A 27,951-nucleotide genomic window follows, 5' to 3' on the forward strand; every position below is an offset into this window, starting at 1 on the left:
ACTGGAGGTCTACACACAGCTTGATGCAGCCGCACACGAAGGTGGTCATCAGGATGAGGGCCACGTTGGGTACATTTTTGCCGCCCTTGTCCAGAGATTTGAACATCGTGTCCCTCCGGACCTGGTTCATTTTAGATCCCCAGATGAAGCGGAAAATGGCTCGGGTGACTGCCACAGCGCAGGAGTGGGGCATGGGCCAGACCTGCGCCACGTACAGCAACAACGTGAGCGCCTCGCACCTGATGACCAGGTTCTTACCCACAATGGAGAGAGATCGCTGCCCCCACATGCTCCACTTTTGTTGTACCTTGGCTACTCGCTCCTCCCAGGTTTTGGTGCACGCCCCGGCCCTTCCGAACCATATCCCCAGCACCTTCAGGTAATATGACCTGACGGTGAAGGGGACAAAGGATCGGTCAGCCCAGTTCCCAAAGAACATGGCCTCGCTCTTGCCGTGGTTAACTTTGGCTCCCGAGGCCAGTTCGAACTGGTCGCAGATGCTCATCAGTCTGTGCACGGACAGCGGATCCGAGCAGAAGACGGCAACGTCATCCATGTACAGGGAGGTTTTAACCTGAGTGCCTCCGCTGCCTGGGATTGTCACCCCTCTTATGCTCGCATCCTTCCTAATAGATGCAGCAAAGGGTTCAATACAGCAAACAAACAAGACCGGGGAGAGAGGACAGCCCTGTCTGACTCCAGATTTGATCGGGAAACTTTCCGATTCCCACCCATTGATTGAGACTGCGCTACTGATGTTTGTGTAGAGCAGTTGGATCCAATTGCAGATTCCCTCCCCAAACCCCATTTTGGAAAGCACGTCCATCATGTAGGTGTGCGATATCCTGTCAAATGCCTTCTCCTGGTCCAGGCTGATGAGGCAGGTGTCCACCCTCCTGTCCCATACGTAGGCGATCGTATCCCTGAGTAGCGCGAGACTATCGGAGATCTTCCTGCCGGGTACAGTACAGGTCTGATCGGGGTGGATCACCAACTCCAGAGCAGACTTGACTCGACTAGCTATGACTTTGGACAGAATCTTGTAGTCAACATTAAGCAGTGAGATGGGCCGCCAATTTCTGATTTCTTCCCTCTCCCCCTTCCGCTTGTAAATGAGGGTGATGATGCCTTTCCTCATGGATTCTGACATGCTGCCGGCCAGGAGCATACTCTCGTATACTTCCAGCAGGTCCGGGCCGACCCAGTCCCACAGGGCCGAGTACAACTCGACCGGTAAGCCATCGCTTCCGGGAGTTTTACTCGTCTCGAAGGACTCAACGGCCTTTGTCAGCTCATCCAGAGTTTGGGGCTTGTCCAGTCTCTCCCTCCTGCTGTCATCTTAGACCTCTGTGATAGATGACAGGAAGGACTGGGAGGCTGTGCTGTCTGTGGGCTTCGTGTCATACAGCCCAGCATAAAAGGATTTGCTGATCCTTAGTATGTCAGACTGCGAAGACGTGACCGAGCCATCTTCTTCATTCAGGCTGCTGATAACAGAGCTCTCTGTGTGTACCTTTTGGAAGAAGTAACGTGAGCACGTCTCATCCTGCTCGATGGAGCGGACTCTGGACCGGAAGATGATCTTGGAGGCCTCCTTGGCAAAGAGCGAGGCCTGCTGGCTCTTCACCTCTTGGAGGTCCTCCTTGACCTCGACCCCCATTGACTGCAACTGGAGTAGATTTTGCATACTTTTCTGGAGTCGGGACATTTCCCTCTGTCTCTTTCTCGCCCTCTGAACACCTTTGTGGATGAAGAACCTCTTGATGTTCTCCTTAATCGCTTCCCACCAGTGAACTGGAGACTCAAAGAGGGGTTTCACGGTCCTCCAACCTTTGTAATCCCTTTTGAGTTCCTCAACTTTCTCTGGGGTCAACAGTGTAGCGTTGAGCTTCCACGTCCCTCTGCCAACCCGCTGGTCGTCCTGTAAGTGACAGTCGGCCAGTAAGAGGCAGTGGTCGGAGAAGAACACCGGCTTGACGTCGGTGGATCCGACCGGGACGGGACACAAACAGGAAGTCAATCCTGGAACGGGCAGACCCGTCCGATCTTGACCATGTGTATCTGCGCTGCGCTCCGTCTGCAGGTTTGCTGAAGACGTCGTGCAATTTGGCATCTTTAACTGTTCCTATTAGGAATCTGGACGTAGCGTCCAGTTTGCTGTCGTCACTGCCCCATCGTCCAGCCGCATCGATGATGCAGTTGAAGTCACCGCCTAGGATGACCGGATTGGACCTCGTCAGCAGCAATGGGAGCTGCTGGAAGACGGTCAGCCGCTCGCTGCATTGTACCGGGGTGTACACGTTGATCAACCGGAGCGGAGCGTTGTTGTACATTACGTCTGCTGCGAGGAGGCGACCGCCCACCACCTCCTTAACTTCGGAGATGGTGAAATTACCTCCCCGCAGCATAATACCCAGGCCGGAGGAACAGCAATCATTACCCCCCCGACCAGATCGATGGCCCGTGGGACCACCATCGCGACCGCTGCTTGTAGGTGCTGAGGTGTGGTATTCCACACTCCTGCAGAAACAGTAGGTCAGCTTTGATCTTGGCGAGGTAATCCAAGGTTGAAACACATCGCGTAGTAGATTTAATGCTACGCACATTAATGGAAGCAATCTTTACACCCATTTTTTAAAAGTTAGTTGTTGCTTCCCATACCATTTGTCCTTGCTAGTCCCAGTCCTTCGGGATGTTCCTGCATACCCATAGTGTGAGCAAGCAGGTTCACAAAAGTCGGGCTCAGAAGCCCCTCCTGGTTTTTCATATAGGGGTTGTTCCACTGGGGTGACATCGAGGGGGGTCTTGTAGGCAGCAAAGATTGGGTTATCCTCTGCTGCTTCCATCTGTTCCTTCTCGAAAACATCACTGCTCTCGGTGTCCCGGAGCTGAGATGCGTTGGCCACGTCGTTACGTGTGGCGCTTTGGGGTTGGGGCACGCCGGGCCCATCACAGCTTCCAGTGCCCGGGGGCTGGGATGCTTTATCTTCCATCTCCTTGGAGTTCTGCCGCCTCTTTTGAAGGGGCTGTCGTTCCAGCATTCCCCCGTCCAGTGAAGAGGAGTTGTTGCAGTCTGATTCAGAAGATAGCCTTCTCTTGCCACTGGTTTGGGTGCTGGCCTGTTCCGCTTTTGGATGTTTTTTCTTTGTGGTTTTCCTCTGGACCACTTGCCACTGACCTGTTAGTCCATCCGCTGCCTCCTCCTCCATTGATTCTGTCTGTGGAGGAGGGGTTTCCGGGAGCTGGGTAGGTGCTGCATCACTGGTTTCAGCTGCCTCCCCTTCCTTCTCCTTCTCAGTTTGAAGTTCCTCACTGCGGAGAAGGTTGATGGTCTCCTTTTGAACACCAGACGCCTTCGTCGAACCTTCTCCTGGCCTTTCCTTGGACCTTTCCTTGGAGCATAACTGAGGCAGCGTTTGGGGCAGGTTTTGTAGAGATGGCCTGCCGCACCGCACAAGTTGCAACACTTAGTCTGCTTACAGTCCTTGGTCTGATGGCCTTCCTCCTTGCAGTTCTTGCAAACAACCATGCTGCAGTTGGCTGCCATGTGACCAGATTTGCCACAGGTGCGCAAACTGTGGGCTGCCCAGCGTAGACCAAGAAGCCTCGACTTCCCCCGATAGCGAAGCTGGAGGGAGGGTGGATGATGGCTCCACTGGGATCCACCTTCAAGGTCACCTTGACCTGCCGCTTGCTGGTCCAAATCCCAAAGGGGTCCTTGACATCAGTGCTGCTGCCGGCCACCTCGACGTACCTGGCGAGAAGGGTGAGTACATCCACCACCAGAACATGGGGGTTGTAGAGGTGAATCGTCACCACCCGGTCCCGTTGTGACGGAAGCGTGAAGAGCGGCTCCGCTGTGAGGATCGACAGTGGCACCCGGTCCCCTTTCTCCTTGAACGCCTTCAGGAACTTGATGCATCCCGCCACGTTCCGGAACGTCACGTCGAAGTATCCACTGCTGGGGAAATCCTGCAGGCAGAAGTCGTCCGTCGCTTGAAATCCGCAGCAATCGAAGAGAATTTTCTTGATGAAGAAGGTGCGATCGACCGGTGCATCTCCTTCCTTGTCCTTCACAACCACCCGAACGGAGTTGCGCACTCCCTGGCCCGAAGCTCGAAGATTGGTTATAGCCATTTTACTCAAACCTTCCCCATCTTCACCCCTCTAACTGTCATTTCTAGCACTAATTCGTTAATTGATAATAAATAAATACTTATTAAATCCTTACTAAATTATGATACACTTCACTTTGTGGTCCCTAGTGCTAGATTTCTACAGTAAATATTAAATGCTGTCTAAATAGAGTAATCTCCTCCCTCTGGTTTAGTTACTCTACTTATTAATTAGTTTGTGTTTTAATCAATTTTTATCAGTTTTATTTTCAAATTCGGTACAGATTCCCTACCAGCCAATCAGGTCACAGCTTTCAGGTCACAGCTGACGTCACTATTTCATTTTTTTTCCCACCCGAGGTAACTTACTCTGTAAACTCACCGCTCCGGAACCCAGCCCTCCGAGTCTGCCAGCAAGGGCCTATTCCCAATTACAAGGGCTGTTCCAGTCTCCTGATTGTTTGTCAGTTAGTGTCTATTCCCAGTATTTTTGGCCATGTCAAGTCCCTGTGCTTTGAATCCTCTTTTATCCTCCCTCCTAAATGGCTAAATTATAGCCATATATAGCTTTTGTTTGTTCATTAAAAATTGGTTTACTGTTTCTGTCCACTCTAAATAATTTTCCCGAAGGACAGCAGCAACTGCTTCATCCTTGTGTTCTGGCAACATCCAGCTTGGATAGGCACATTGTGCCATTGCAGACTCGAGTGTGTAGCGTAGCTAATGTAACACTTTGTTCAGGAAGTGAGTGAAGAATAAACTGGGTAACCGTAGACCAGTTATTTTGATGCCAGTTGTGAACAAACTCTTAGAATTCATAATTTGCAATAAAATTACTGAATGTTTATGGATTTGTGGGATAATCAAGGGCAGCCTGCACTGTTTTGTTAAAAACAAGTTGTGTTTAATCATTTTAAAAGGGTTTTTTTGAAGAAGTAACTGGATCGATAAAGGGAATGCAGTAGATGTGCATATATGGTGGCGAGAGAGAGAGCGGCGGGTGTTTAGCAGAGATTTAAAAAGCATGCCAAACGTTTGGAGGCCGGAGAGAGAAAAAGAGAGAGAGCAGCGGGAGCAGAGTAGGGGGACAAAATCGGAAAGTGACATCACAATCAACAGCGTGAGCAGGGAAACAGAGTATAACAGAGTAAGCTTTTAATTTAATCTAAATCAATTAAATATGAAATAACACTTGATCGATTCATTAGTATATAAACTAAAAACTAAGGTGGATTTTATCATTTATAATCGAGGGGGAGAGAGAGAGCAGCAGGGAGTGTATGCATTAAAATTAGAACAACTTAATACATAAGCTGTATTTAGTACTATTAGAGTTTATCAGGTTTACGAATTGTTAGAAGGTTTTTTAGTGTTGGCAAAGATTTATTGCATTTGTAAGGTCTGTTACCAGTAGGAAGGTTTCCATATCAGTAATCAAGAATAGTTTTACTTTAATTGAAGGTGCTACGAGCATTTAATAAGCACAGTAAATTCTACTATACGTAGGAATTATTCTAAGTTAATTAAGAAAGTAATTAAAGTAAATTAACTAATAGGATCAGTAACAATAGCAGGACAGGTGTTATGTTGCAGCTGTGGTATGTGAGAGCTCCGAGATGCCAAGGCAATCCAGGACAAACATATCTGCAGAAAGTGTAAGCAGCTAGAGGAATTCCTGATCAGGATTATTGATCTGGAGGCCGAACTGCAAAAACTGAACAACATAAAGGAGGGGTAGAAATACCTGGACACTTTGTTCTGGAAGACAATCACACCTCTTAAAACAGGGTCATCTGTTTTGGTGAGCAGTGAGGGACAGGAGGATGTGACCGTGAGTGAGGCAGGTAAAGGGACTGAGCAGACAGTAGTGGAGGAGCCTCAGACTTTGCAATTGTCAAACAGGTTTGAGGTGCTCTCAACCTGTGTGAACGAAATCAAGGTCTGCAACGTGGATGAGCAGACTGGCCATGGCATTGTGGTACAGGAAGCTATTCAAGTGGGGGGCGCAAAGAGGAATGTAGTCTTAGGGAATGGTATAGTGAGGGGGATTGACACTGTTCTGTGCAGCCGAGAGTGTGAGTCCAGAAGGCTGTGTTCCCTACCCGGTGCCAGGGTTCAGGACATCTGCTCAGGGCTGGACAGGAACCTGGAGTGGGAGGGGTAGGATCCAGTTGTCGTGGTCCATGTAGGTATCAATGACATAGGTAGGAATAGGGAAGAGGTTCTGCATGGACAGTATGAGGAGCTGGCACCAATTTGACGAGCAGAACCTCAAGGGTAATAATCTCTGGATTATTACCTGAGCCACGTGCCAGTTGGCAGAGGGCACATAAGATTAGTGAAATTAATACATGGCTCAAAGACTGGTGGGGGAGAAGTGGGTTTTGGTTCATCGGGCACTAGCACCAGTACTGGGGAAAGTGGGGGCTGTACCGTTTGGATGGTCTGCACCTAAACCGTGCTGGGACCAGTGTTCCAGCAAACCGTGTAACTAGGAAAGTAGAGAGGGCTTTAAACTAAACAAGTGGGGAGAGGGATCAAGCTTGGGTAGATGTAGCAAATCAAGGGATAGAGTCAAGGCAGGAGAGCCGAATAGTAATATGGGAAATGAAGCTCAGAGAATGGCAGGAAGGGACAGAGAGAAAAAAACTAAGAACACACCAACAGTTAAGACTAGATTTTACAAAGATAACAAAAAGACAAAACTAAGGGCTCTATCTGAATGCACGTAGCATTCATAACAAAGTAGATGAACTGATAGCGCACATTGAAGTAAATAAATATAATCTGATAGACATTACGGAGACGTGGCTGCAGGATAACAAGGATTGGGTCCTGAATATTGAGGGGTATATGACATTCAAGAAGAATAGGAAGCTAGGTTAAGGTGGAGGGGTAGCACTGTTAATCAAGGATGCCATTGGTGCAATAGTTAGAAATGACCTTGGTTCAGGAGATCAGGATGTAGAATTGGTTTGGGTGGAGATGCGGTATATTAGGGGAAAGAAGTCACCAGTGAATGTAATATCTCCAAATTTGCAAATGACACAAAACTGGGTGAGAGGGTGAGTTGTGAGGAGGATGCAGAGAGGCTTCAGGGTGATTTGAACAAGTTGAGTGAGTGGGCAAATGCATGGCAGATGCAGTATAATGTGGATAAATGTGAGGTTATCCATTTTGGTAGCAAAAACAGGAAGGCAGATTATTATCTGAACGGCTATAAACTGAGAGAGGGGAATATGCAACGAGACCTGGGTGTTCTCGTAGACCAGTCACTAAAGGTAGGCATCCAGGTCCAACAGGTGGTAAAAAAGGCAAATGGTATGTTGGCCTTCATAGCAAGAGGATTCGAGTACAGGAGCAGAGATGTCTTGCTGCAATTATACAGGGCCTTGGTGAGGCCACACCTCGAATATTGTGTGCAGTTTTGATCTCCTTATCTGAGGAAGGATGTTCGTTCTTGCTATAGAGGGAGTGCAGCGAAGGTTTACCAGACTGATTCCTGGGATGGCGGGACTGATGTATGAGGAGAGATTGAGTCGGTTAGGATTATATTCACTGGAGTTCAGAAGAGTGAGGGGGGATCTCATAGAAATCTATAAAATTCTAACAGGACTTGACAGGGTAGGTGCAGGAAGGATGTTCCTGATGGTGGAGGAGTCCAGTCATAGTCTAAGGATACGGGATAAATCTTTCAGGACTGAGATGAGGAGAAATTTCTTCACCCAGAGAGTTGTGAACCTGTGGAATTCGCTACCACAGAAAGCAGTTGAGGCCAAAACATTGTATGTTTTCAAGAAGGAGTTAGATATAGCTCTTGGGTTTAAAGGGATCAAAGGATATGGGGTGAAAGCGGGAACAGGTTACTGAGTTGGATGGTCAGCCATGATCATAATGAATGACGGAGCAGGCTCGAAGGGCCAAATGGCCTACTCCTGCTCCTATTTTCTATGTTTCTATGGTCTACATGCCCCCTAACAGTAATCACAATGTAGGACAAAGTATACAAGAAGAAATATTGGGTGCTTGTGATAAAGGGACAGCAATAATCATGAGTGATTTTAATCTACATATAAAGTGGAAAAAACAGATTGACAATAGCAGCCTAGATGAGGAGTTCATAGAATGCTTTTGAGATTGTTTCTTAGAGCAACACGTTCTGGAACCAATCAGAGAGCAGGTTATATTAGACTTGGTATTGTGTAATGTGACAGGATTAATTAATGACCTCAGATTAAAGCTCCCCTAGGTAGCAGTGACCATAATATGATTGAATTTTACATCCAGTTTAAAAGAGTGGAGTGGATCTAAGACTAGTATTTTAAACTTAGGTAAGGGCAACTATGTGGGCATGAAAGCTGAGCTTGCTGAAGTGAACTGGGTTACTAGGCTAGGAGAGAGATCAATAGAGAAGCAGTGGCAGACATTTACGGGGATATTTCAGAATACTCAGAATAAGTATATTCCAACTATAAAGAAAAATTCTAAGGGGAGGACCCACCATCCGTGGTTAACTAAAAAAGTTAAGGAAAGCATCAAACGTAAGGAAAAAGCAGATAATTGCGCAAAGATGAGTGGCAGGTCAGATGATTGGTCAGAATGTACAGAATGGCAGAGAATGACTAAAGGGTTAATCAGGAGAAAGAAATTAGAGTACGAGAGGAAGTAGCTCGTAATGTAAAAACCAATTGCAAGAGTTACTATCGGTATTTAAAAAGGAAAAGGGGAAGTAAAGTGTTTGTTGGTCCTCTAGAGAGTGAGAATGGTGAGTGAATAGTAGGTAATAAGGCAATGGCAGATGAAATGAACAAATATTTAGCTTCTGTCTTCACTATACCGGATACAAAAAACATTCCAGTAATAGCTGTAAATCAGGAGTTGAAAGGAAGAGAGGAACTGAGTGAAATTGCAATCACCAGGGAAGTGATACTGACTAAACAGATGGAACTGCGGGCTGACAAGTCCGCGGGTCCTAATGGGCTTCATCCTAGTGTCTTAAAAGAGGTGGTTAATGAGGTAGTAGATGCGTTGGTGTTAATTTTTCAAAATTCGCTACATTCTGGAAAGGTTCCATCAGACTGGAAAGTAACAAATATAACCCCTCTATTCACGAAGGGGGGAGACAGAAAACAGGTAGCTATAGGTTAGTTAGCTTGACGTCTATCATGGGGAAGGTGTTAGAATCGATCATTAAGGAGGCTATACCTGGGCACTTAGAAAAACTCAACGTAATCGGGAATAGTCAGCATGGTTTTGTGGAAGGGAAATCATGTTGAACAAATTTATTGGAGTTCTTTGAAGGAGTAACATGCACTGTGGTAAAGGGGGAACCCACTGATGTATTGCACTTGGATTTCCAGAAGACATTTGACAAGGTGCCACATGAAAGGTTATTACGCAAAATAGAAGCTCATGGTGTAGTGGGTAACATATTAGCATGGATAGAAGATTGGCTGGCTGGCGGAAAACAGGGAGTATGCATAAATGGGTCCTTTTCCGATTGGCAGGATGTGATGAGTGGAGTCCCTCAGGGGTCTGTACAGGGGCCTCAACTTTTTACAATTTATATCAATGACTTAGATGAGGGGAGCAATGGCATGGTAGCTAAATTTGCAGTTGACACAAAGATAGGTAGGAAAGTATGTTGTGAAGAGGACATAAGGAGGTTGCAGACCGATATGCATAGGTTGAGTGAGTGAGTGGCAGATGGAGTATAATGTGGGAAAATGTGAAGTTGTTCACTCTGGCAGGAAGAATGAAAAAGCAGAGTATTACTTAAACGGAGAATGACTGCAGAATTACGAGGTGCAGAGGGATCTAGGTGTTCTAGTCACAAAAGTTAGTATGCAGGTACAGCAAGTAATAAAGAAGGCTAATGCAGTGCAATCCTTTATTATGAAAGGAATTGAAAATAAAAGTAAGGATGTTATGCTTCAGTTATACATTGGTGAAACCACATCTCGAATACTGTGTGCAGTTTTGGTTTCCTTATTTAAGGAAGGGTGTAAATGCATTGGAGGCAGTTCAGAGGAGGTTTACTAGATTGATACTTGGTATGAGTAGGTTGTCTTTTGAGGAAAGGTTGGACAAACTGGGCTTGTTTTCACTGGAGTTTAGAAGAGTGAGGGAGACTTGATTGAAGTTTATAAGATCCTGAACGGTCTTAACAAGGTGGATGTGGAATGGATGTTTCCTCTTGTCAGTGAGTCCAGAACTAGGGGGCACTGTTTTAAAATCATGGGTTGCCCTTTTAGGACAGAGATGAGGAGAAGTTTTTTCTCAGAGGGTTGTGCGACTTTGGAACTCTCTGCCTCAGAAGGAGGTGGAGATGGGGACATTGAATATTTTTAAGGCAGAGGTAGATAGATTCTTGTTAGACAAGGGAATCAAAGGTTATTGGGAGTAGATGGGAGTGTGGAATTCGAGACACAAACAGATCAGCCATGATCTTATTGAATGACGGAGCAGGTTCGAGGGGCTCCAAATTCATATGTTTGTATATATGGATTTTCAGAAGGTGTTCAAGGAAGTGCCTCACTGCAGGCTTGTCAAAAGATTCAGGTGCCTGGTTTAAGAGCAAATGCAGCCGGGATAGAAAGATGAACAGGAAACAAAGCTTGGGTTAATGGGTGTTGCTCAGTTTGGAGAAGGGTGTGTATAGTGTACCCCAAGGGTTAGTGTTGGTCACATTTGTTTTCTCTCTCTCTATATGTAGATATTTATTTTTTGACTTAGGCATAAAGAGTACATTGCTAATATTTCCTGGTGACACAATAGTCAAAGGTCAGGCAGGCAGTAAGGAGGACTAGAAAACAAGTGTCAACCTGGATTCCATGCTCAAGTTCTGCAGAAGGGTTTGAACAACTTTCAATAAAATAGTACAGCACAGAAGGAGTTATACAGAATGAGTTCTGTTTATTATTTACGTGACTCTCAAGTCTGATATTTACTAAAAAGAAAGACTTACATTTATATAGCACCTTTCCTGACCACCAAACGTCTCAAAGCACTTTACAGACAACGAAGTACTTTTTGAAGTGTAGACACTGTAATGCAGGAAATGCAAAGACCAGTATTGCACAGCTGCTCCCACGAACAACAGTGTGTTAATGGTCAGATAATTTGTTTATTGTGATGTTGATTGAGGGATAAATATTGGCTGGAACACAGGAATAACTCCCCTGCTCTCCAAAATAGTGCCATGGGACACTATTTTACTATTTACATCCACCTGAGCAAAAAGATGAGGCCTTGGTTTAATGTGTCATCCAAAAGACTGCACCTCCGACAGTTCATGCTCCTTCAGTACTGCACTGGATCGTCAGCCTTGATTTTTGTGCTCAAATCCTGGAGTGGGACTTGAACCCAGAACCTCATGACTGAGAGGCAAGATTGCTACCAACTGAGCTGACACTACTGTAAATATATTGCAGTCATATCAGAGTTTGTGACATCTTTCAATTCTAAAAAGGCATAATGCATGTATGCTGTCTATTCTGCAGTTGTCCTACCTGATTCACCCTTCCACATACAAGCTGCAATTGTGTTTCTGTTCACCATAGATGTCCTCCGCTGCCTCTTTGTGCCCACAATTGTTGCTATCCTCTGATGCCTCCTCTTGTCCATAAATTTTTTTGACCTTCTCAGCCGCCTTGTCCCTACAAATACCGCCATGCCTCGGGATTTCCTTATGCCAACAAATACTGCCATCCGCCTTTTCTTGACCAAGCAGACCAGCAGATTGCTTGTTTCATTGTCCAGATGCACTGTCTGTTTTATTTTATTAACAAACTTCGCCATCCTCCCCGATTTCTTTTTCACCTTTTTCACTGTCGCCACCATCTTGAAATAATGCCACACATAATGAATGGGTTGTTATCAATAAACAGAACATTTGATATACTGACCAGTGAAATTGCTACCATGAAAGTTAAAATATGAGGGAAAAAAACACTTTTGATCTTGTATAATTGATCTGATCGAAAAACCAAAAAAGGAAAAGAATTGAACCTTAATACTTAGTTGAATAATAATTGCAGGTCAAGATTAAAGAAATTATATATGCTTAATTTATTTAGAGATGCAGCACTGAAACAGGCCCTTTGACCCACCAAGTCTGTGCCGACCATCTGTTTATACTAATCTTACCATTAATCCCATATTCCTACCACATCCCCACAATTCCCCTATCAACTTGTAAGTCTTTGGCTGTGGGAGGAAACCGGAGCATCCGGTGAAAACCCACACAGTCACAGGGAGAACTTGCAAACTCCGCACAGGCAGTACCCAGAATTGAACCTGGGTCGCTGGAGCTGTGAGGCTGCAATGCTAACCACTGCGCCACAGTTTGGTTTTTAAAAAATTTGCTTTTAAAGTTTTATAAGCTATTGGCTTTTTATAAACTATAAAAGGGAATTGGATAAGGATCTGAAGGGAATAAAATTGCAAGGCTACAGGGAAAGAGTGAGGGAATAGGACCAGCTAAATTTCTCTTGCAGAGAACCTGCATAGATTCAACAGGCCAAATGACTTCCTTCTGTGCTGTAACCATTCTATTTTATGATGTATGCCAACCCAAAATAGAAAGGCACGACGCTAAAAGACGTTTGCTATGGTGCAGGACACTCCTCTTAACTCGCGTTTGTTGAGGAAGATGAAGAAAGTCTGGAATGTGCATAATTTGTTCTCCAGCACAATTTTCAGTCTGACGGGTTAAAAATGGAGCCCAGCTCAAGTACGTGTGTTGATCCGAGTCACAAGGTAGCTGGTCCTGTTGTACACATTACAGCTGAGGGACATGTAAAGAATGCAGTGACCCGCACAATTTATATATTGTTATTTCAGAAAAACCTATCAAATTTCTAATTTACAATCAATATAAATGATTTGGATATGGGGACCAATTGTAACATTTCCAAATTTGCAGATGACGCAAAACTAGGAGGGAATGTAAGTTATGAGGAGGATGCAAGGAGGCTTCAAGGGGATTTGGACAGGTTAAGTGAATGGGCAAGAACATGGCAGATGGAATATAATGTGAATAAGTGTGAAGTGATCCACTTTGGTAGAAAAAACATAAAGGCAGAGTATTTCTTAAATGGTGAGATGTTGGAAAGTGTTGATGTCCAAAGAGACCTGGGTATCCTTGTTCATGAGTCACTAAAAGCTTGTATGCAGGTGCAGCAAGCAATTAAGAAGGCAAATGGTATGTTGGTCTTCATTGCAAGGGGATTTGAGTACAGGAGTAAAGATGTATTGATTCAATTGTATAAAGCTTTGGTTAGACCGCACCTGGAGTATTGTGTACAGTTTTAGTCTCCTTATCTAGGGAATGATATACCTGCCATAGAGGAAGTGCAACGGAGCTTCACCAGATTAATCCCTGGGATGGCGGGATTGTTTTATGAGGAGAGACTGCAGAAACTGGACCTGTATTCTTTAGAGTTCTGAAGAATGAGAGGAGATCTCATTGATACTTATAAAATTCTTACAGGGCATGACAGGGTAGATGTGGGTGGGATGTTTCCTCTGGCTGGTGAGTCCAGAACAAGGGGACACAGTCTCAGAATAAGGGGCAGGCCAATTAAGACTGAGATGAGGAGGGATTTCTTTACTCAGAGGATGGTGAATCTGTGGAATTCTCTACCCCAGAGGGTATGGAAGCTCAATCGTTCAACATGTTTAAGACAGAAATCGATAGATTTTCAAATACTAACGGCATCAAGGGATATGGAGATAGTGGGGAAAAATGGCGTGGAGATACATGATCAGCCATGATCTGTTTGAACGTCGGAGCAGGCTGGACAGGCCGAATGGCCTACTCCTGCTCCTATTTTTTATAAAATTTGTAAAATATCTTCTTGACTAATCAAATATGATAGTTTATGTTTTATTAATGGATCTGTGATACTAATTATACATCTGGGTATGAAGCGCTAAGCAGTTTCTGGAGACTATGGATGGGGTGGGGAGTGAAACTGATCTTGAGTGATAATAAATCTGCCACCCAAATTACTTCCCATTGACTTCCACTGTACTACCATCCAACACTAATCACACCCTTAAGTGCTGATGTGTTGCAGGTTTACCTTTAAACACAGAATCACTTTCTTACACTGTTATCCTTGGAAGCATAAAACAGTTGCAATTTGAGCTGGTAGTATTGTGCTCCAGCAAAAACCAGGGAGGTCGTCCTATATTGAGTTAGCTGCTTGCAGTAAGAGTGGTGAGGGCAGCACAATTGGCCAGAGCATGGACAGATCAGCCAGCGTTCCCACTTCTGATCACTGTTGGGTTCAGACATGACATCTCGCATGTCTGGGTAGACTGCTTTTGCTCTCACGTGGAGAATAGCGATTGTCTGTGGATCCCATCCACAAAAGGTCTGTCTTCAGGAAAATGGGAGGAAAGTCGTTGGAATTGGATCTGGCATTGGTGACGCCTCAAAGTTCATAATCAGCCTTATAGCCCACCTCTGAGCTCCTTCCAATAATTCTACATCATTCCTATAACATGCAGACCGAAACATAGCACAGTACCCTTTGCATCAAATACAACTTTAATATCAGACATTTAAAGGAAAGAATGGCAGCACCTAATTCCTATTTGCTTTTTTATCTTATCTTCTGCCTTGTTTGCACTCTGCACTGTGGGCTTTTGACTTTCAGCCAGGGCTTTCAGTCAGGATCCATACACCAGAACAGTACAGAAGTGGTTCCATTACACAAATCGTAAACACTAAACTGCTTTGATCCATGGTTTTAAGGAAGTTCTTACCTTGCAATGCGTGGTGGCAGTCTATGACCTTGAGATGTGGAGACATTCAAAGTTTGCTTTACTTGAGGTTTTATTTCATTGTTGCAAAGTTTTATTATATTAATGAGGAAGTTGGTGTGACATCAGGACAGTTACTGTGACATCACAGAGAAACTATTACTCCTGTGCTTTCCTGACAAAATGCCATTTCTCACGGTCAATATCAAATAAAGGAGTGTCAGATGTGGATAGCTACAAGGATATGCATTGTATGTGGCAATCTGTACATCTATGAGTGTAATATGTGATCACATCCATGCACAAATGTTATGTGGATACTTATACCTATGTGAATGTATATGCAGTTGTGAAGGTTACAGCAATATATGCACTGCTCCTTGGCAACACCATTGCAGGTTCCACATGCTACCAATATATTAATAAACAGGGCCCTGTTCTTTGCAAACAGAAAGAACATGGACAAACATTGCGCCTGTTTTAGCTAAACAAAATAAGTGCCATTCGCCGGTTCATTCCTCAGGACAATGCCTTGAATGATCAGGGTCAAGCTGCCTTGTTTAAATTTCAAACAAGCTCGGCAATTAATTGTCAGTCACCATAAACTGGTGCATTCTCCATAGCAACACCTCCACCCATCAGAGTTCACTTGCCAACCAATCGGCAGTCTCCTCTCATACAGTATAAAGTTGTTGTTTTCTCTTACATTGGTATTCTTATGGATTGTCCTGCTGAAAAGCTTTAACAACATGTCTCTTTTCAGCAATACTAATGCAGGTAGTAAGAGGTGGAGTGGGGCCTATTAGGGAGAAAGAGGCTAATATACTTAATGAGTACTTTGTATCAGTGTTCACTAATGAAGTGGAATCTGACAAAATATCAGTAGAAGTGGAGAGAGTAGAGGCAATGGATAGGGTAATAATCGAGGGGAGGAGGTGCTAAAAAGACTGGCTATACTTAGGGTAGGTAAGTCACCTAGTCCAGATGGCTTGCATCACAGGTTGCTGAAGCAATTGGGGATGGAGATAGCTGAAGGGCTTGACATAATCTGCCAATCTTCCCATGATATGGGAGAGGTGCCAAAGAATTGGAGAGTGGCAAATGTGACACCCTTATTCAAGAAAGGATGGAAGGACAGTCCAAGCAACTACAGGCCAGTAGCTTAAAATCAGTGATGGGTAAGGTTTTAGAAACAATAATCAGGGAAAAAATCAGCAGACACTTGAAGAGGTTCAAGTTACTTAAGGATAGCCAGCATCGATTTGTAAAAGACAGCTCATGCTTGACTAACCTAATTGAATTTTTTAATGAATTAACAGAAAAGGTTGATGAAGGGAATGCAGTGGTTTATATGGATTTAAAGAAAGTGTTTGATAAGGTACCACATAAAAGGTTGGTTCACGAAATTGAAGCTCAGGGAATATGCTGTTCCGGAGAACTGGTGCGGACATGATGGGCCGAATGGCCACCTTCTGCGCTGTAACAATTCTGTGATTCTGTGAATAGAAGGGTCAGTGTCCAATTGGACAAAAAAGCTGGCTTAAGGACAGAAAACAGCGAGTTGTAGTAAATAGTTGTTTTTCAGACTGGAAGATGGTAGACAGTGGTGTTCCCCAAGGGTCAGTGCTGGGACCACTACTTTCTTTGCTGTATATAAACATCTTGGATCTTGGAATACAGAATAGAATTTCAAAATTTGCCGATGACACCAAATTTGGAGGTCTGGCAAACGGTGAGGATGATATGAACCGCCTGCAACAGAACATAGATAGGTTAGCAGAATGGACAGACAGGTGACACATGGAATTTCACATTACAGTGCAGAAGAAGGCCATTCGGCCCATCGTGTCCACACTGGCTCTCCGAAAGAGCAATTCCCTTAGTTCCATTCCCCTGCCTTCTCCCCATAACCCTGCACATTCTTCCTTTTCATATAACTGTCTAATTCCCTTTTGAATGTTTCAGTTGAACCTGCCTCCACCATGTTCTCAAGCAGGGCATTCCAGACCTTAACCACTCGCTGCATGAAAAAGTTTTTCCTCATGTCACTTTTGCTTCTCTTACTAAATACTTTAAATCTGTGCCTTATTGTTCTCGATCCTTTCACGAGTGGGAACATTTTCTCTCTATCTACTCTGTCCAGACCCCTCATGATTTTGAATACTTCTATCAAATCACCTCTCAGCCTTCTCTTCTCCAAGGAAACAGTCCTAACTTCTCCAATCTATCTTCATAACTGAAATTCCTCATCCCTGGAACCATTCTCATGAATCTTTTCTGTACTCTCTCCAATACCATCACATCTTTCCTAAGTGCATTGCCCAGAACTGAACTCAATATTCCCGCTGAGGCCACAGTAGTGTCTTATACAAGTTCAACATATTTTTAGTTACTTTTTATTTTTTTATTTTTTATGTGTTTGTTTTATTTTAGTTTGTTTAGTTTGTTTCTACTACGCCTACCCACTGTTTTTTTCACGTTTGTGCTTGGGGCCAGGCTGTTTAGTTTTCTGCCCATTCACACCATTAACATACCGTTATCCTTTGCTCCATGACCTTCTGGTCAGTTATTCTCTGTGACCTTGTCCTATCAACACCTTCTCTTTTGTTATCGCTTGCCCCACCCCGACTTTACTTGCTCAAAACCTATTACATTTCTAATATTTACTAGTTCTGATGAAGGGTCACTGACCTGAAATGTTAGCTCTGCTTCTCTGTCCACAGATGCTGCCAGACCTGCTGAGTATTTCCAGCATTTCTTGTTTTTATTCAACATACCTTCCTTGCACTTGTACTCTATGTCCCTATTAATAAAGCCCAGGACACTGTATACTGTGTTAACCGTACTCTCAACCTGTCCTGCCACCTTCAATGACTTATGCACAAATACACCTAAGTCCCTCCGCTCCTGCACCCCCTTTAGAATTGTACCCTTTATTCTATATTGTCTCTCCATGTTCTTCCTATCAAAATGAATCACTTCACATTTCTCTGCATTGAACCTCATCTGCCACCTGTCTGCCCATTCTGCCAACTTGTCTATGTCCTTTTGAAGTTCTACTCTATCCTCCTCACAGTTCACAATACTTCCAAGTTTCGATTCATCTGCAAACTTTGAAATTGTGCCCTGTACACCAAGGTCTAGGTTATTAATATATATCAGGAAAAGCAAGGGTCCCAGCACTGATCCCTGGGGAACTCCACTACAAGCCTTCCTCCAGCCGAAAAACATCCATTAACCACTACTCTTTGTTTCCTGTCACTCAGCCAATTTCGTATCCATGTTACTACTGTCCTTTTATTCCATGAGCTAAAGTTTGCTCACAAGTCTGTTGCGTGGCATTGTATCAAATGTCTTTTGAAAGTCCATGTGCACCACATCAACAGCATTGCCCTCATCAACCCTCTCTGTTACCTCCTCAAAAAACTCCAGCAAGTTAGTTAAACATGATTTTCCCTTAGGAAATCCATGCTGGCTCTCCTTAATTAACTCGCATTTGTCCAAGTGACTATTGATATTGTCCCGAATTATTTTTTCTAGAAGTTTGCCCACCACTGAAGTTAAACTGACTGGCCTGTAGTTGCTGGGCTTATCTTTACACTCTTTTTTGAACAAGGGTGTAACGTTTGCAATTCTCCATTCCTCTGGCACCACCCCCGAGTCTAAGGAAATTTTGAAAATTCTGGTGCCTCTGCAATTTCCACCCTCACTTCCCTCAGTATCCTTGGATGCATCTCATCTGATCTTGGTGTCTTATCCACTTTAATTACAGACATCCTATCTAATATAATATAAAAACAAGAAGCGCTGGAAATACTCAGCAGGTCTGGCAGCATCTGTGGAGAGCGAAGCAGAGTTAATGTTTCAGGTCAGTGACCCTTCTTCAGAAGAAGACCTTTCTGAAGAAGGGTCCCTGACTTGAAACGTTAACTCTGCTTCTCTCTCCACAGATGCTGACAGACCTGCTGAATATTTCTCGCGTTTCTTGTTTTTATTTCAGATTTCCAGCATCCGCAGTACTTTGCTTTCATCCTATCTAATACTTCCTCTTAATTAATTTTAACCCCTCTAGTGTCTGATTTACCTCCTCTTTCAACATTGCCTGGCTTGCATCTTCTTCCTTGTAAAGACAGATGAAAAGTATTCATTTAATACCTCAGCTATGCCCTCTGCCTCCATGTGTAAATCCCCTTTCTAGTCCCTAATGGGCCCCACTCCTACTTTTACCACCATTTTAATATTCATATGCCAATATAAAACTTTGGGATTTACTTTAATGCTAGCTGCCAGTCTCTTTTCATGCTCTCTCTTTGCTTCTCTTATGTGCTTTTTCACTTCCCCTCTGGACCTTCAATATTCAGCCTGGTTCTCAATAGTATTTTCTACCTGGCATCTGTCATGAGCACACTTTTTCTTCTTTATCTTAATCTCCACTTCTCTTGTCATCCAGGGATCTCTGGATTTGTTTGTGCTACTTTTCCCCTTCGCGGGAACATACCTTGAACATACCCAAACTATCTCTTCTTTGAAGGTAGCCCATTGTTCATCGACTGGTTTTCCTGCCAGCTTTTGACTCCAATTTATTCACCCCAGCTCCATTCTTACCCCATTGAAGTTGGCCTTCCCCCAGTTAATTATTCTTACCCTGGATTGCTCTTTGTCCTTTTCCTTGGTCAGCCTAAACCTTACGATACAATGATGACTATCCCCTAAATTCTTTTCCTACTGATACTTGATCCAGTTGGCCCACCTCATTCCCAAGAACCAGGTCTAGCAGTGCCTCCTTTCTCGTTGGACTAGCAGCATACTGTTGTAGAAAATTTTCCTGAGCACACTCTAGGAACTCTTGCCCCTCACTTCCCTTTACACGACTACTATCCTAGTCTATGTATAACTAAAGTACCCCATTATAACTACCCTATAATTTTTGCACCTCTCTGTAATTTTCTTGCAAATTTGTTCCTCCATGTCCTTCCCACTAGTTGGCGGCCTATAGACAGCACCAAGCAATGTAACTGCACCTTTTTTGTTCCTTAGCTTTAGCCAAATTGATTCTGTCCTCGACACCTCTGGGACATCCTTTTTCTCCAGAACTGCAATGATCTCCTTAATCAATACTGCCACCCCTCCTGCTTTTTTCCCTTTTCCTATCTTTCCTGAACACCTTGTTTCCAGGAATATTGAACACCCAGTTCTGCCCCTCTTTGAGCCAGGTCTCTGTTTTTGCCACAACATCATATTTCCACATGGCAATCTGCACCTGTACCTCACCAGTCTTATTAACCACACTCCGTACATTCACATACATGCACATTAATTCAGACTTTACTACTTTCTCCCTTACTCTGACCCCACCCAATAACTTGCTGTTCCCTACTCTCGTGCTATCTATCTCCCCCAGTATTCTGTGCTCCTTGGTATTCCTCTCTGATACTTGCTCCTGGTTTCCACACCCCTGACAAGTTACCAGTTTTGCTTCCCCCCCAATCTGAGCTCCCTCTCAGGTTTCCATCCCCTAACAATTTAGTTTAAACCTCCCCAACAACACTAGCAAATCTCCCTGCGAGGATATTGTCCCAGTCCTGCTAAAATGCAACCCATCCATCTTGGACAAGTCCCACCTGCCCCAGAACTGGTCCCAACGTCTCAGAAATCTGATACCTTCCCTCCTATACCAGTTCTCCAGCCACGTGTTCAATCACTCAATTCTCCTATTCTTATGCTCACTTGCACATGGGACTGGGAGTAATCCTGAGATTACTGCTTTTCAGGTCCTACTTTTTAATCTCCTTCCTAGCTCCCTAAAATCTGCTTTCAGGACATCATTTCCCTTCTTACCTATGTCATTGGTACCAATGTGGACCACGACCTCTGGCTATTCACCCTTCCCCCAGAAGAATGTCCTGCAGCCTCTCTGTGACATCCTTGACCCTGGCACCAGGGAGGCCACACACCATCCTGGAGTCACGCAAAAACACCTGCCAGTTCCCCTAACTAACGAATCCCCTATCACTACTGCTCTTCCACTGTTCTTCCTCCCCACCTGTGCAGCTGAGCCACCTGTCGTGCCACAAACCTGGTTCTGACTGTTCTCCTCTGAGGAACCATCACCCTCACCAGTATCCAAAATGGAAAACCGATTAGCGAATGAGATCATCTCGGGGGACTCCAGCACTACCTGCTTGGTTCACTTAGACCGCCTGACGGTTACCCATTCTCTATATGCCTGCATGCTCCTAACTTGTGTTGTGACCAGCTCCCTAAACATGCTGTCCACATAGTCCTCTGCCTCGCGGATGCAAAACAGTGACTCGAGCCGCTGCTTGAGCTCCAAAAACCCGGAGCTCAAGCTTCTGCAGCCGGTGATATTTCCTGCAGATGTGTTTATCTAGGACACATGATGCGTCCATGACTTCCCACATGCCACAGGCTGTAAATTCCACTCGGCAGAGCTGCCCTGCCATACCTTAACTTTACAGACTATTTATTATAAGTAGAATAGCTTGCCAGGTACTCACCAAACAGCTACTTCCACTGCACCGAAGCAAGAACAAAATACTGGAGGGTTAGAAAAGTAGAAAAATGGTGCACCTCCTTCCTCCTTCACCGAACTCACCACTCACCAAACTGGAATCTCCACCCTCAGCTTGCAATCTGTACTCCGTTAATACTGACAAGTGTGAGGTGATGCGTTTTGGCAGAAGGAATAGGGAGAGGCAATATATACTTCATGTCACAGTTCTAAAGGGTGTGCAGGAATAGAGGGATCTGGGGGGTGCATGTGCATAGATCTTTGAAGGTGGCAGGACTTATTAAGAGAGTGGTTAGTAAAGCGTATGGGATCTCATAGAAACATAGGAGCAGGAGTAGGCCATTCAGCCCATCGAGCCTGCTCCGCCATTCAATATGATCATGGCTGATCATCCACTTCAATGCCTTTTCCCCACACTATTCCCGTATCCCCTTATGTCATTTGTATTTAGAAATCTGTCAATCTCTGCTTTAAACATACTCAATGACTGAGCTTCCACAGCCCACTGGGATAGAGAATTTCAAAGATTCACAACCCTCTGAGTAAAGAAATTTCTCCTCATCTCTGTCCTAAGTGGCTTCCCCCTTATTTTTAAATTGTGTCCCCTGGTTCTAGACTCCCCAACCAGGAGAAACATCTTACCCTGTCAATCCCTTTAACTAGTTTGTACGTTTCAATGTGACCACTCCCATTTTCGGCTTCCTCTTGGGCTTCATAAATAGAGGCATTTCGTACAAAAGCAGGGCAAGTTATGGTGAACCTTTATAAAACTCAGGTTAGACCCCCACTAGAGTATTGTGTGCAATTCTGGTTACCACACTTTAGGAAGGATGTGAGGGTCCTTGAGAGGGTGCAGATGAGATTTACCAGAATGGTTCCCGGGATGGAGGATTTTAGTTACAAGGTTAGGCTGGAAAAACTGGAGTTCTTCTCCTTGGAATAAAGGAGATTGAGGGGAGATTGAATAGTACAGATTATGACAGGCTTAGACAAGGTAAAACTGTTCCCATTAACTAATTGTACAAGAACTTGGGGCCACAGATTGAAGATTTTGGGCAAGAGATGCAGAGGGAATATGAGGAAGTACTTTTTTTACACAGCAGGTGATAATGACCTGGAACTCACTCCCCACAAGTGTGGTGGAAGCAGAGATAATCAATGACTTCAAAAGGAAATTCGATGGGCGCTTGAAGGAAATGAACTTGCAGGGCTACAGGGATCTAGTGAGAGAGTTTGACTGACTGGATAGCTCGGTGGAGAGCGACATGGACTTGTTGGCCCCAATGGCTTCCTTCTGTGCCATAAATGACTCTATAATACCCTACAGCGTGGGAAGATTGTGTAGTACTGTCAACAACCATCTTTACATAGTGCAACCCCTGTGATGACAGGAGTACCTTAGATATGCAGATGAGGGTGGGGATCCCTTGTCTGATCCTTAGTCTGTTCTAAGTTACTTGATCAAAACCAAGGCAGCATCAGGGGTGTCCTGCATGAGGGTGAGGAAATCCCTGTCCAGTCATCTTGCTAGAAAATGCAAGTGTAGATGTCAGGTGTGGACTGGATGAGCTGTGTTGTGGTGCATTGCCAACATCCACTTCCAAGTCTGATGCAAGAGAAATGGGAGGTTGGTGCCCAGAAAAGACTCAGCATCTTCAGGAGAGAGGTTTAAAAGATGCAGAAAAATGAAGTGTAACAGATTTTAAGCCTTTACAAATTCTAGCTCTTAAAGTGATAGAAAGAGAAAAATGTAATACCCAATTGCCTTCACATTTTCCATAATCAGATTCCAGCCCAGAAGAGCCTACAGACACCAAACAAATCTGGGCAAAGGATGATGTGCCCGAGGGGTCAGAGTTTGAAGATATCTGGGATCCAAGACCACAGCCTGAGTAAGTAACTATGTAATATAGAGAACTAATTTGTTCCATATCACACACAATATCCTGTCAATATTAGCACACATCATTCATTCAGGTCAGAGGCTAGAAATTCTGCGGCAAGTAACCCACCTCCTAACTCAAAGAACAGAACAGCACAGGAACAGGCCATTCGGCCCTCCAAGCCTGCGCCGATCTTGATGCCTGTCTAAACTAAAACCTTCTGCACTTCCGGGGACCGTATCCCTCTATTCCCATCCTATTCATGTATTTGTCAAGATGCCTCTTAAAAGTCATTATCGTACCTGCTTCCACCACCTCCCCCGGCAGCAAGTTCCAGGCACTCACCACCCTCTGTGTAAAGAGCTTGCCTCGCACATCCCCTCTAAACTTTGCCCCTCGCACCTTAAACCTATGTCCCCTAGTAACTGACTCTTCCATCCTGGGGAAAAGCTTCTGACTATCCACTCTGTCCATGCCACTCATAACTTTGTAAACCTCTGTCATGTCGCCCCTCTACCTCCGTCGTCCAGACCAGGCAACATCCTGGTAAACTTCTTCTGTACCCTCTCCAAAGCATCCACATCCTTCTGGTAGTGTGGCGACCAGAATTGTACGCAGTATTCCAAGTGTGGCCTAACTAAGGTTCTGTACATCTGCAGCATGACTTGCCAAATGTTATACTGTATGCCCCGACCGATGAAGGCAAGCATGCCATATGCCTTCTTGACTACCTTGTAGTTGCCACTTTCATTGATCTATGGACCTGTATGCCCAGATCTCTCTGCCTGTCAATAGTCCTAAGGGTTCTGCCATTTACTGTATACTTCCCACCTGTATTAGCCCTTCCAAAATGCATTACCTCACATTTGTCCGGATTAAACTCCATCTGCCATTTCTCCACCCAAGTCTCCAACTGATCTATATCCTGCTGTATCCTCCCCAAAGCCTATCCACCATCTATAAGGCACAAGTCAGAAGTGTGATGGAATACCCTCCACTTGCCTGGATGGGTGCAGCTCCAACAACACTCAAGAAGCTTGACACCATCCAGGACAAAGCAGCCCACTTGAATGGCACCCCAACCACAAACATTCACTCCCTCCACTGCCAACGCAGCAGTGTGTACCATCTACAAGATGCACTGCAGCCACGCACCGAGGCTCCTTAGATAGCACCTTCCAAACTCGCGATCTCTACCACCTAGAAGGACAAGGGCAGCAGATGCATGGGAACACCACCACCTGCAAATTTCCCTCGAAGCCACACACCATCCTGACTTGGAACTATATCACGTTCCTTCACTGTCGCTGGGTCAAAATCCTGGAACTCCCTTCCTAACAGCACTGTGGGTGTACCTACAACACATGGACTGTGTTCAAGAAGTCAGCTCACCACCACCTTCTCAAGGGCAATTAGGGATGGGCAATAAATGCCGGCCGTGCCAGCTATGCGCACATCCCATTAACGAATAAAAAAAAAAATTCTGTCACATTCATCTGTCTCCTGTAACTAATGTTCTTGAAATGGATCATCATTTCCACATTTGCTTTATATACTGAAACCTTTTGTCTAGTTTCTTCTCCTTACTATCCTAAAATGATCTCTCAGTATCCTAAAATGTTCTCTCATATTTCCAGCTTTCTTCCGATAGATATTTTATATTATCTTTTCAGTTATTTACCAGTGTGTAGAAGCATAGAAACAGGAGGAGGCCATTTAGCTACTCAATCCAATTCCACCATTAAATGAGATTTTGGCTGATCTGCAACGTCATATTCCTTGATACCTTTGCCTAACAGAAATTGATCAGATTTAGATTTAACATTAACAATTGACCCAGAAATCAATTGCCATTTATGGAAGAGAGTTCCAAGCTTCTACCACCCTTTGCACTTATAAGGGTTTCCTAATTTCGCTCCTGAAAGGTCTGGCTCTAATTTTTAGACTTTGTCACCAGGTCCTAGATTCCCCCACCAGTGGAAATATGTTCTCTCTATCTTCCCTATCCGTTCTCCCTAATGTCTTGAAAGCTTAATCAAATCACACCTTAATTTTCTAAATTCCAGGGAAGATAACTTTAGTTTGTGTAATCCTTCCTCATGCACAGTGACGCAGTGGTTAGCACTGCAGCCTCACAGCTCCAGTGACCCAGGTTCAGTTCTGGGTACTGCCTGTGCGGAGTTTGCAAGTTTTCCCTTTGACCATGTGGGTTTCTGCCGGGTGCTCCAGTTTCCTCCCACAGCCAAAGACTTGCAGGTTGATAGGTAAGTTGGCCATTGTAAATTGCCCCTAGTGTAGGTAGGAGAATGGTAGGGAATATGGGATTAATGTAGGATTAGTATAAATGGGTGATTGTTCGTTGGCACAGACTCGGTGGGCCGAAGGGCCTGTTTCAGTGCTGTATCTCTATGACTCCATGATAATTTAATCTTTAGATCCAGGAATCATTCTAGTAAGTTTAAGGTGCAGTCCCTCCAAAACCAGGATATCCTTCCTAAGGTGTGGTGCTCAGAACTGAACACAGTGCATTTTTTTTTATTTGTTCACGGGATTTGAGCATTGCTGGCAAGACCAGGTATGGCCTGTGTGACCCCTAACCCCTTATATTCTAGTCCTCAATATAAACGTCAACATTCCATTAGCCTTTTGATTATTTTTTTGTACCTGTTCATGACAATTTAATGATCTGTGTACCTGGACTCCCCAAGTCTCTGGAACTCCACTGCTTCTAGTTTTTCACCATTTAGAAAGTACTCTGATCTATCCTTTTTATGTCCAAAATGAATACCTCACATTTGCTTCTTTTGAAATCCATTTGCCACAGTTTTGTCCATTCGCTTAATGTATTAATACCTCTTTGTAATTTTATGCTTTCATCTATACTGCTAACAATGTCATCTATCTTTGCATTATGGCAAATTTAGATATATGGCTCTTCATCTTGTCATCTAAGTCATTAATACATAGATTGATTACTGTAGTTAGTAAATAGATTGAATAGATGAGCCCCCAACATAGGTTCCTGTGAGATGCCACTGGTCACATCCTGCCAGTATCCATATTTCCTGTCTCCTGCTGCTCAGCCAGTTTCCTAACCAGGTCAATAATTTGCCTCAGTTTCATGAGCTTCAACTTCAGGAGTTGATAGCAGTTTCTTAAGAGGGACGATGTCAAATACCTTCTGGAGTTCCATATAATTAACATCCATAGACATTCCCTTGTCCACTACTTCAGTCACCTCCACAAAAGATTCAGTCGGGTTTGTTAGGCATGACCTCCCAGTTATAAATTCTTACTGGCTGCCTTTGGTCAGTTGAAAATTTTAAGGTATTCAGACACTCCGTCCTTAATTATAGACAATAGATGTTAGGTCTATAATTTCATAGTTTCTCTTTCACCTTTCTTAAACAGCGATGGGACATGTGCAATTTTCCAATCTAAAGGAATAATACTTGAATCGAGAGCTTTTGGAAGATCATGGTTAGGACATCTTCAATGTTCTCACTACACCCTTTAGAACCTTGGCATGAAAACCATCTGGTCATGGGGACGTATACTCTTTATTGTCATTATTTTCATTACTGCTAATTTGCTTACATTAATTTTGGTGAAGCTCCATCTCTCATTCAGACATCCCATAGGATGTTTGGCTTGCTATTCTGTTTGTCTACTGTAAAAATTGATGCAAAGTAATTATTTAGCATGTCTGCCATTACCTTATTTTCATTTATGACATTACCATTTTCAGTTTTTAAAGGGCTCTAGTTGTTCATAACGCCACTCTCTTTTTCCAGATGTAATTGTCAAAGTGTTTTGTGTTGATTTTGATATTCCTTGCAAGTTTCTTGTCATACTCCCTTTTGGTAGCTTTGTAATCTGTTTTGTCGCCCTTTGCTGTTCTTTGTATCTTGTTCATTTGCCAAGATCTGTGCTTTTTCTTTTAGTTTTAGGTTGTCTGTTACCTCTTTAGTTGTCCATGGCTGCTTTTTTGGCAAGTAGAGCAGTTTCTCCTAAGGGGTATAAACTGGTTCTGCATCACATTAAACTATTTTCTGAACATTTCCCACTGATAATTTATCATTTTGCCCAATAACAGATTTGCCCAGTTTACTGTAGACAGCCTCTATCTCATCCCATTGAGGTCAGCCTTACCTAAATCTAGAATATTGCTGAAAAAAGAGACATGCAGTCAAAGCTTTTTGTCTTGCATTCATCAGAACAGATGCAAGAATGGCAAATTTCAAAGGGAGTAACAATTTATACTGCATGAGAACAGGGTGCTGATTGATTGGCAAGTGGACCCTGGTCGAGGCATTGCTATGGACAATGCACCTCCAGGGAGCTATTGTCCCCACGTTTTTGTTCAATTCAAAAAAGGCGCAACACCTAAACATGTTCCTTTTGCCTGCAGACGACAGGTCCCTGAGTATGAATATATGTAGTTTCTAGCAAGTGTAAGTGAGCCACATTGAGGGCCCAACTGATAATCTTAAATTGGTTGTTGTTGTAATTCTTGGCACACTCAGGATTGTTCAGTAATTGCTGTCCAATCACGGAATCACATCTAACATTATACATTGTGTTCTGAATTTTGCAAGCATGCGCTGGTTGAGTGCAGTCAGTACTCTGCCTATTATGAACAGCCAAA

At 44.0% G+C, this 27,951-nt stretch overlaps 1 protein-coding gene across 1 annotated transcript in view; it reads left to right on the forward strand.

Annotated features, from left to right (window-relative positions):
• dnaaf6 (dynein axonemal assembly factor 6) overlaps nt 1–27,951 on the forward strand; it is a 205,005-nt gene that overhangs the window by 161,060 nt on the left and 15,994 nt on the right. Inside the window, exon 3 of the mRNA XM_068048016.1 lies at nt 23,207–23,312. Within this exon, the coding sequence (XP_067904117.1) occupies nt 23,207–23,312 (106 nt within the window). The remainder of the gene's footprint in view (nt 1–23,206; nt 23,313–27,951) is intronic.

Source organism: Heterodontus francisci, chromosome 15, assembly GCF_036365525.1.
Source record: "Heterodontus francisci isolate sHetFra1 chromosome 15, sHetFra1.hap1, whole genome shotgun sequence".
Taxonomy (NCBI): Eukaryota; Metazoa; Chordata; class Chondrichthyes; order Heterodontiformes; family Heterodontidae; genus Heterodontus; species Heterodontus francisci.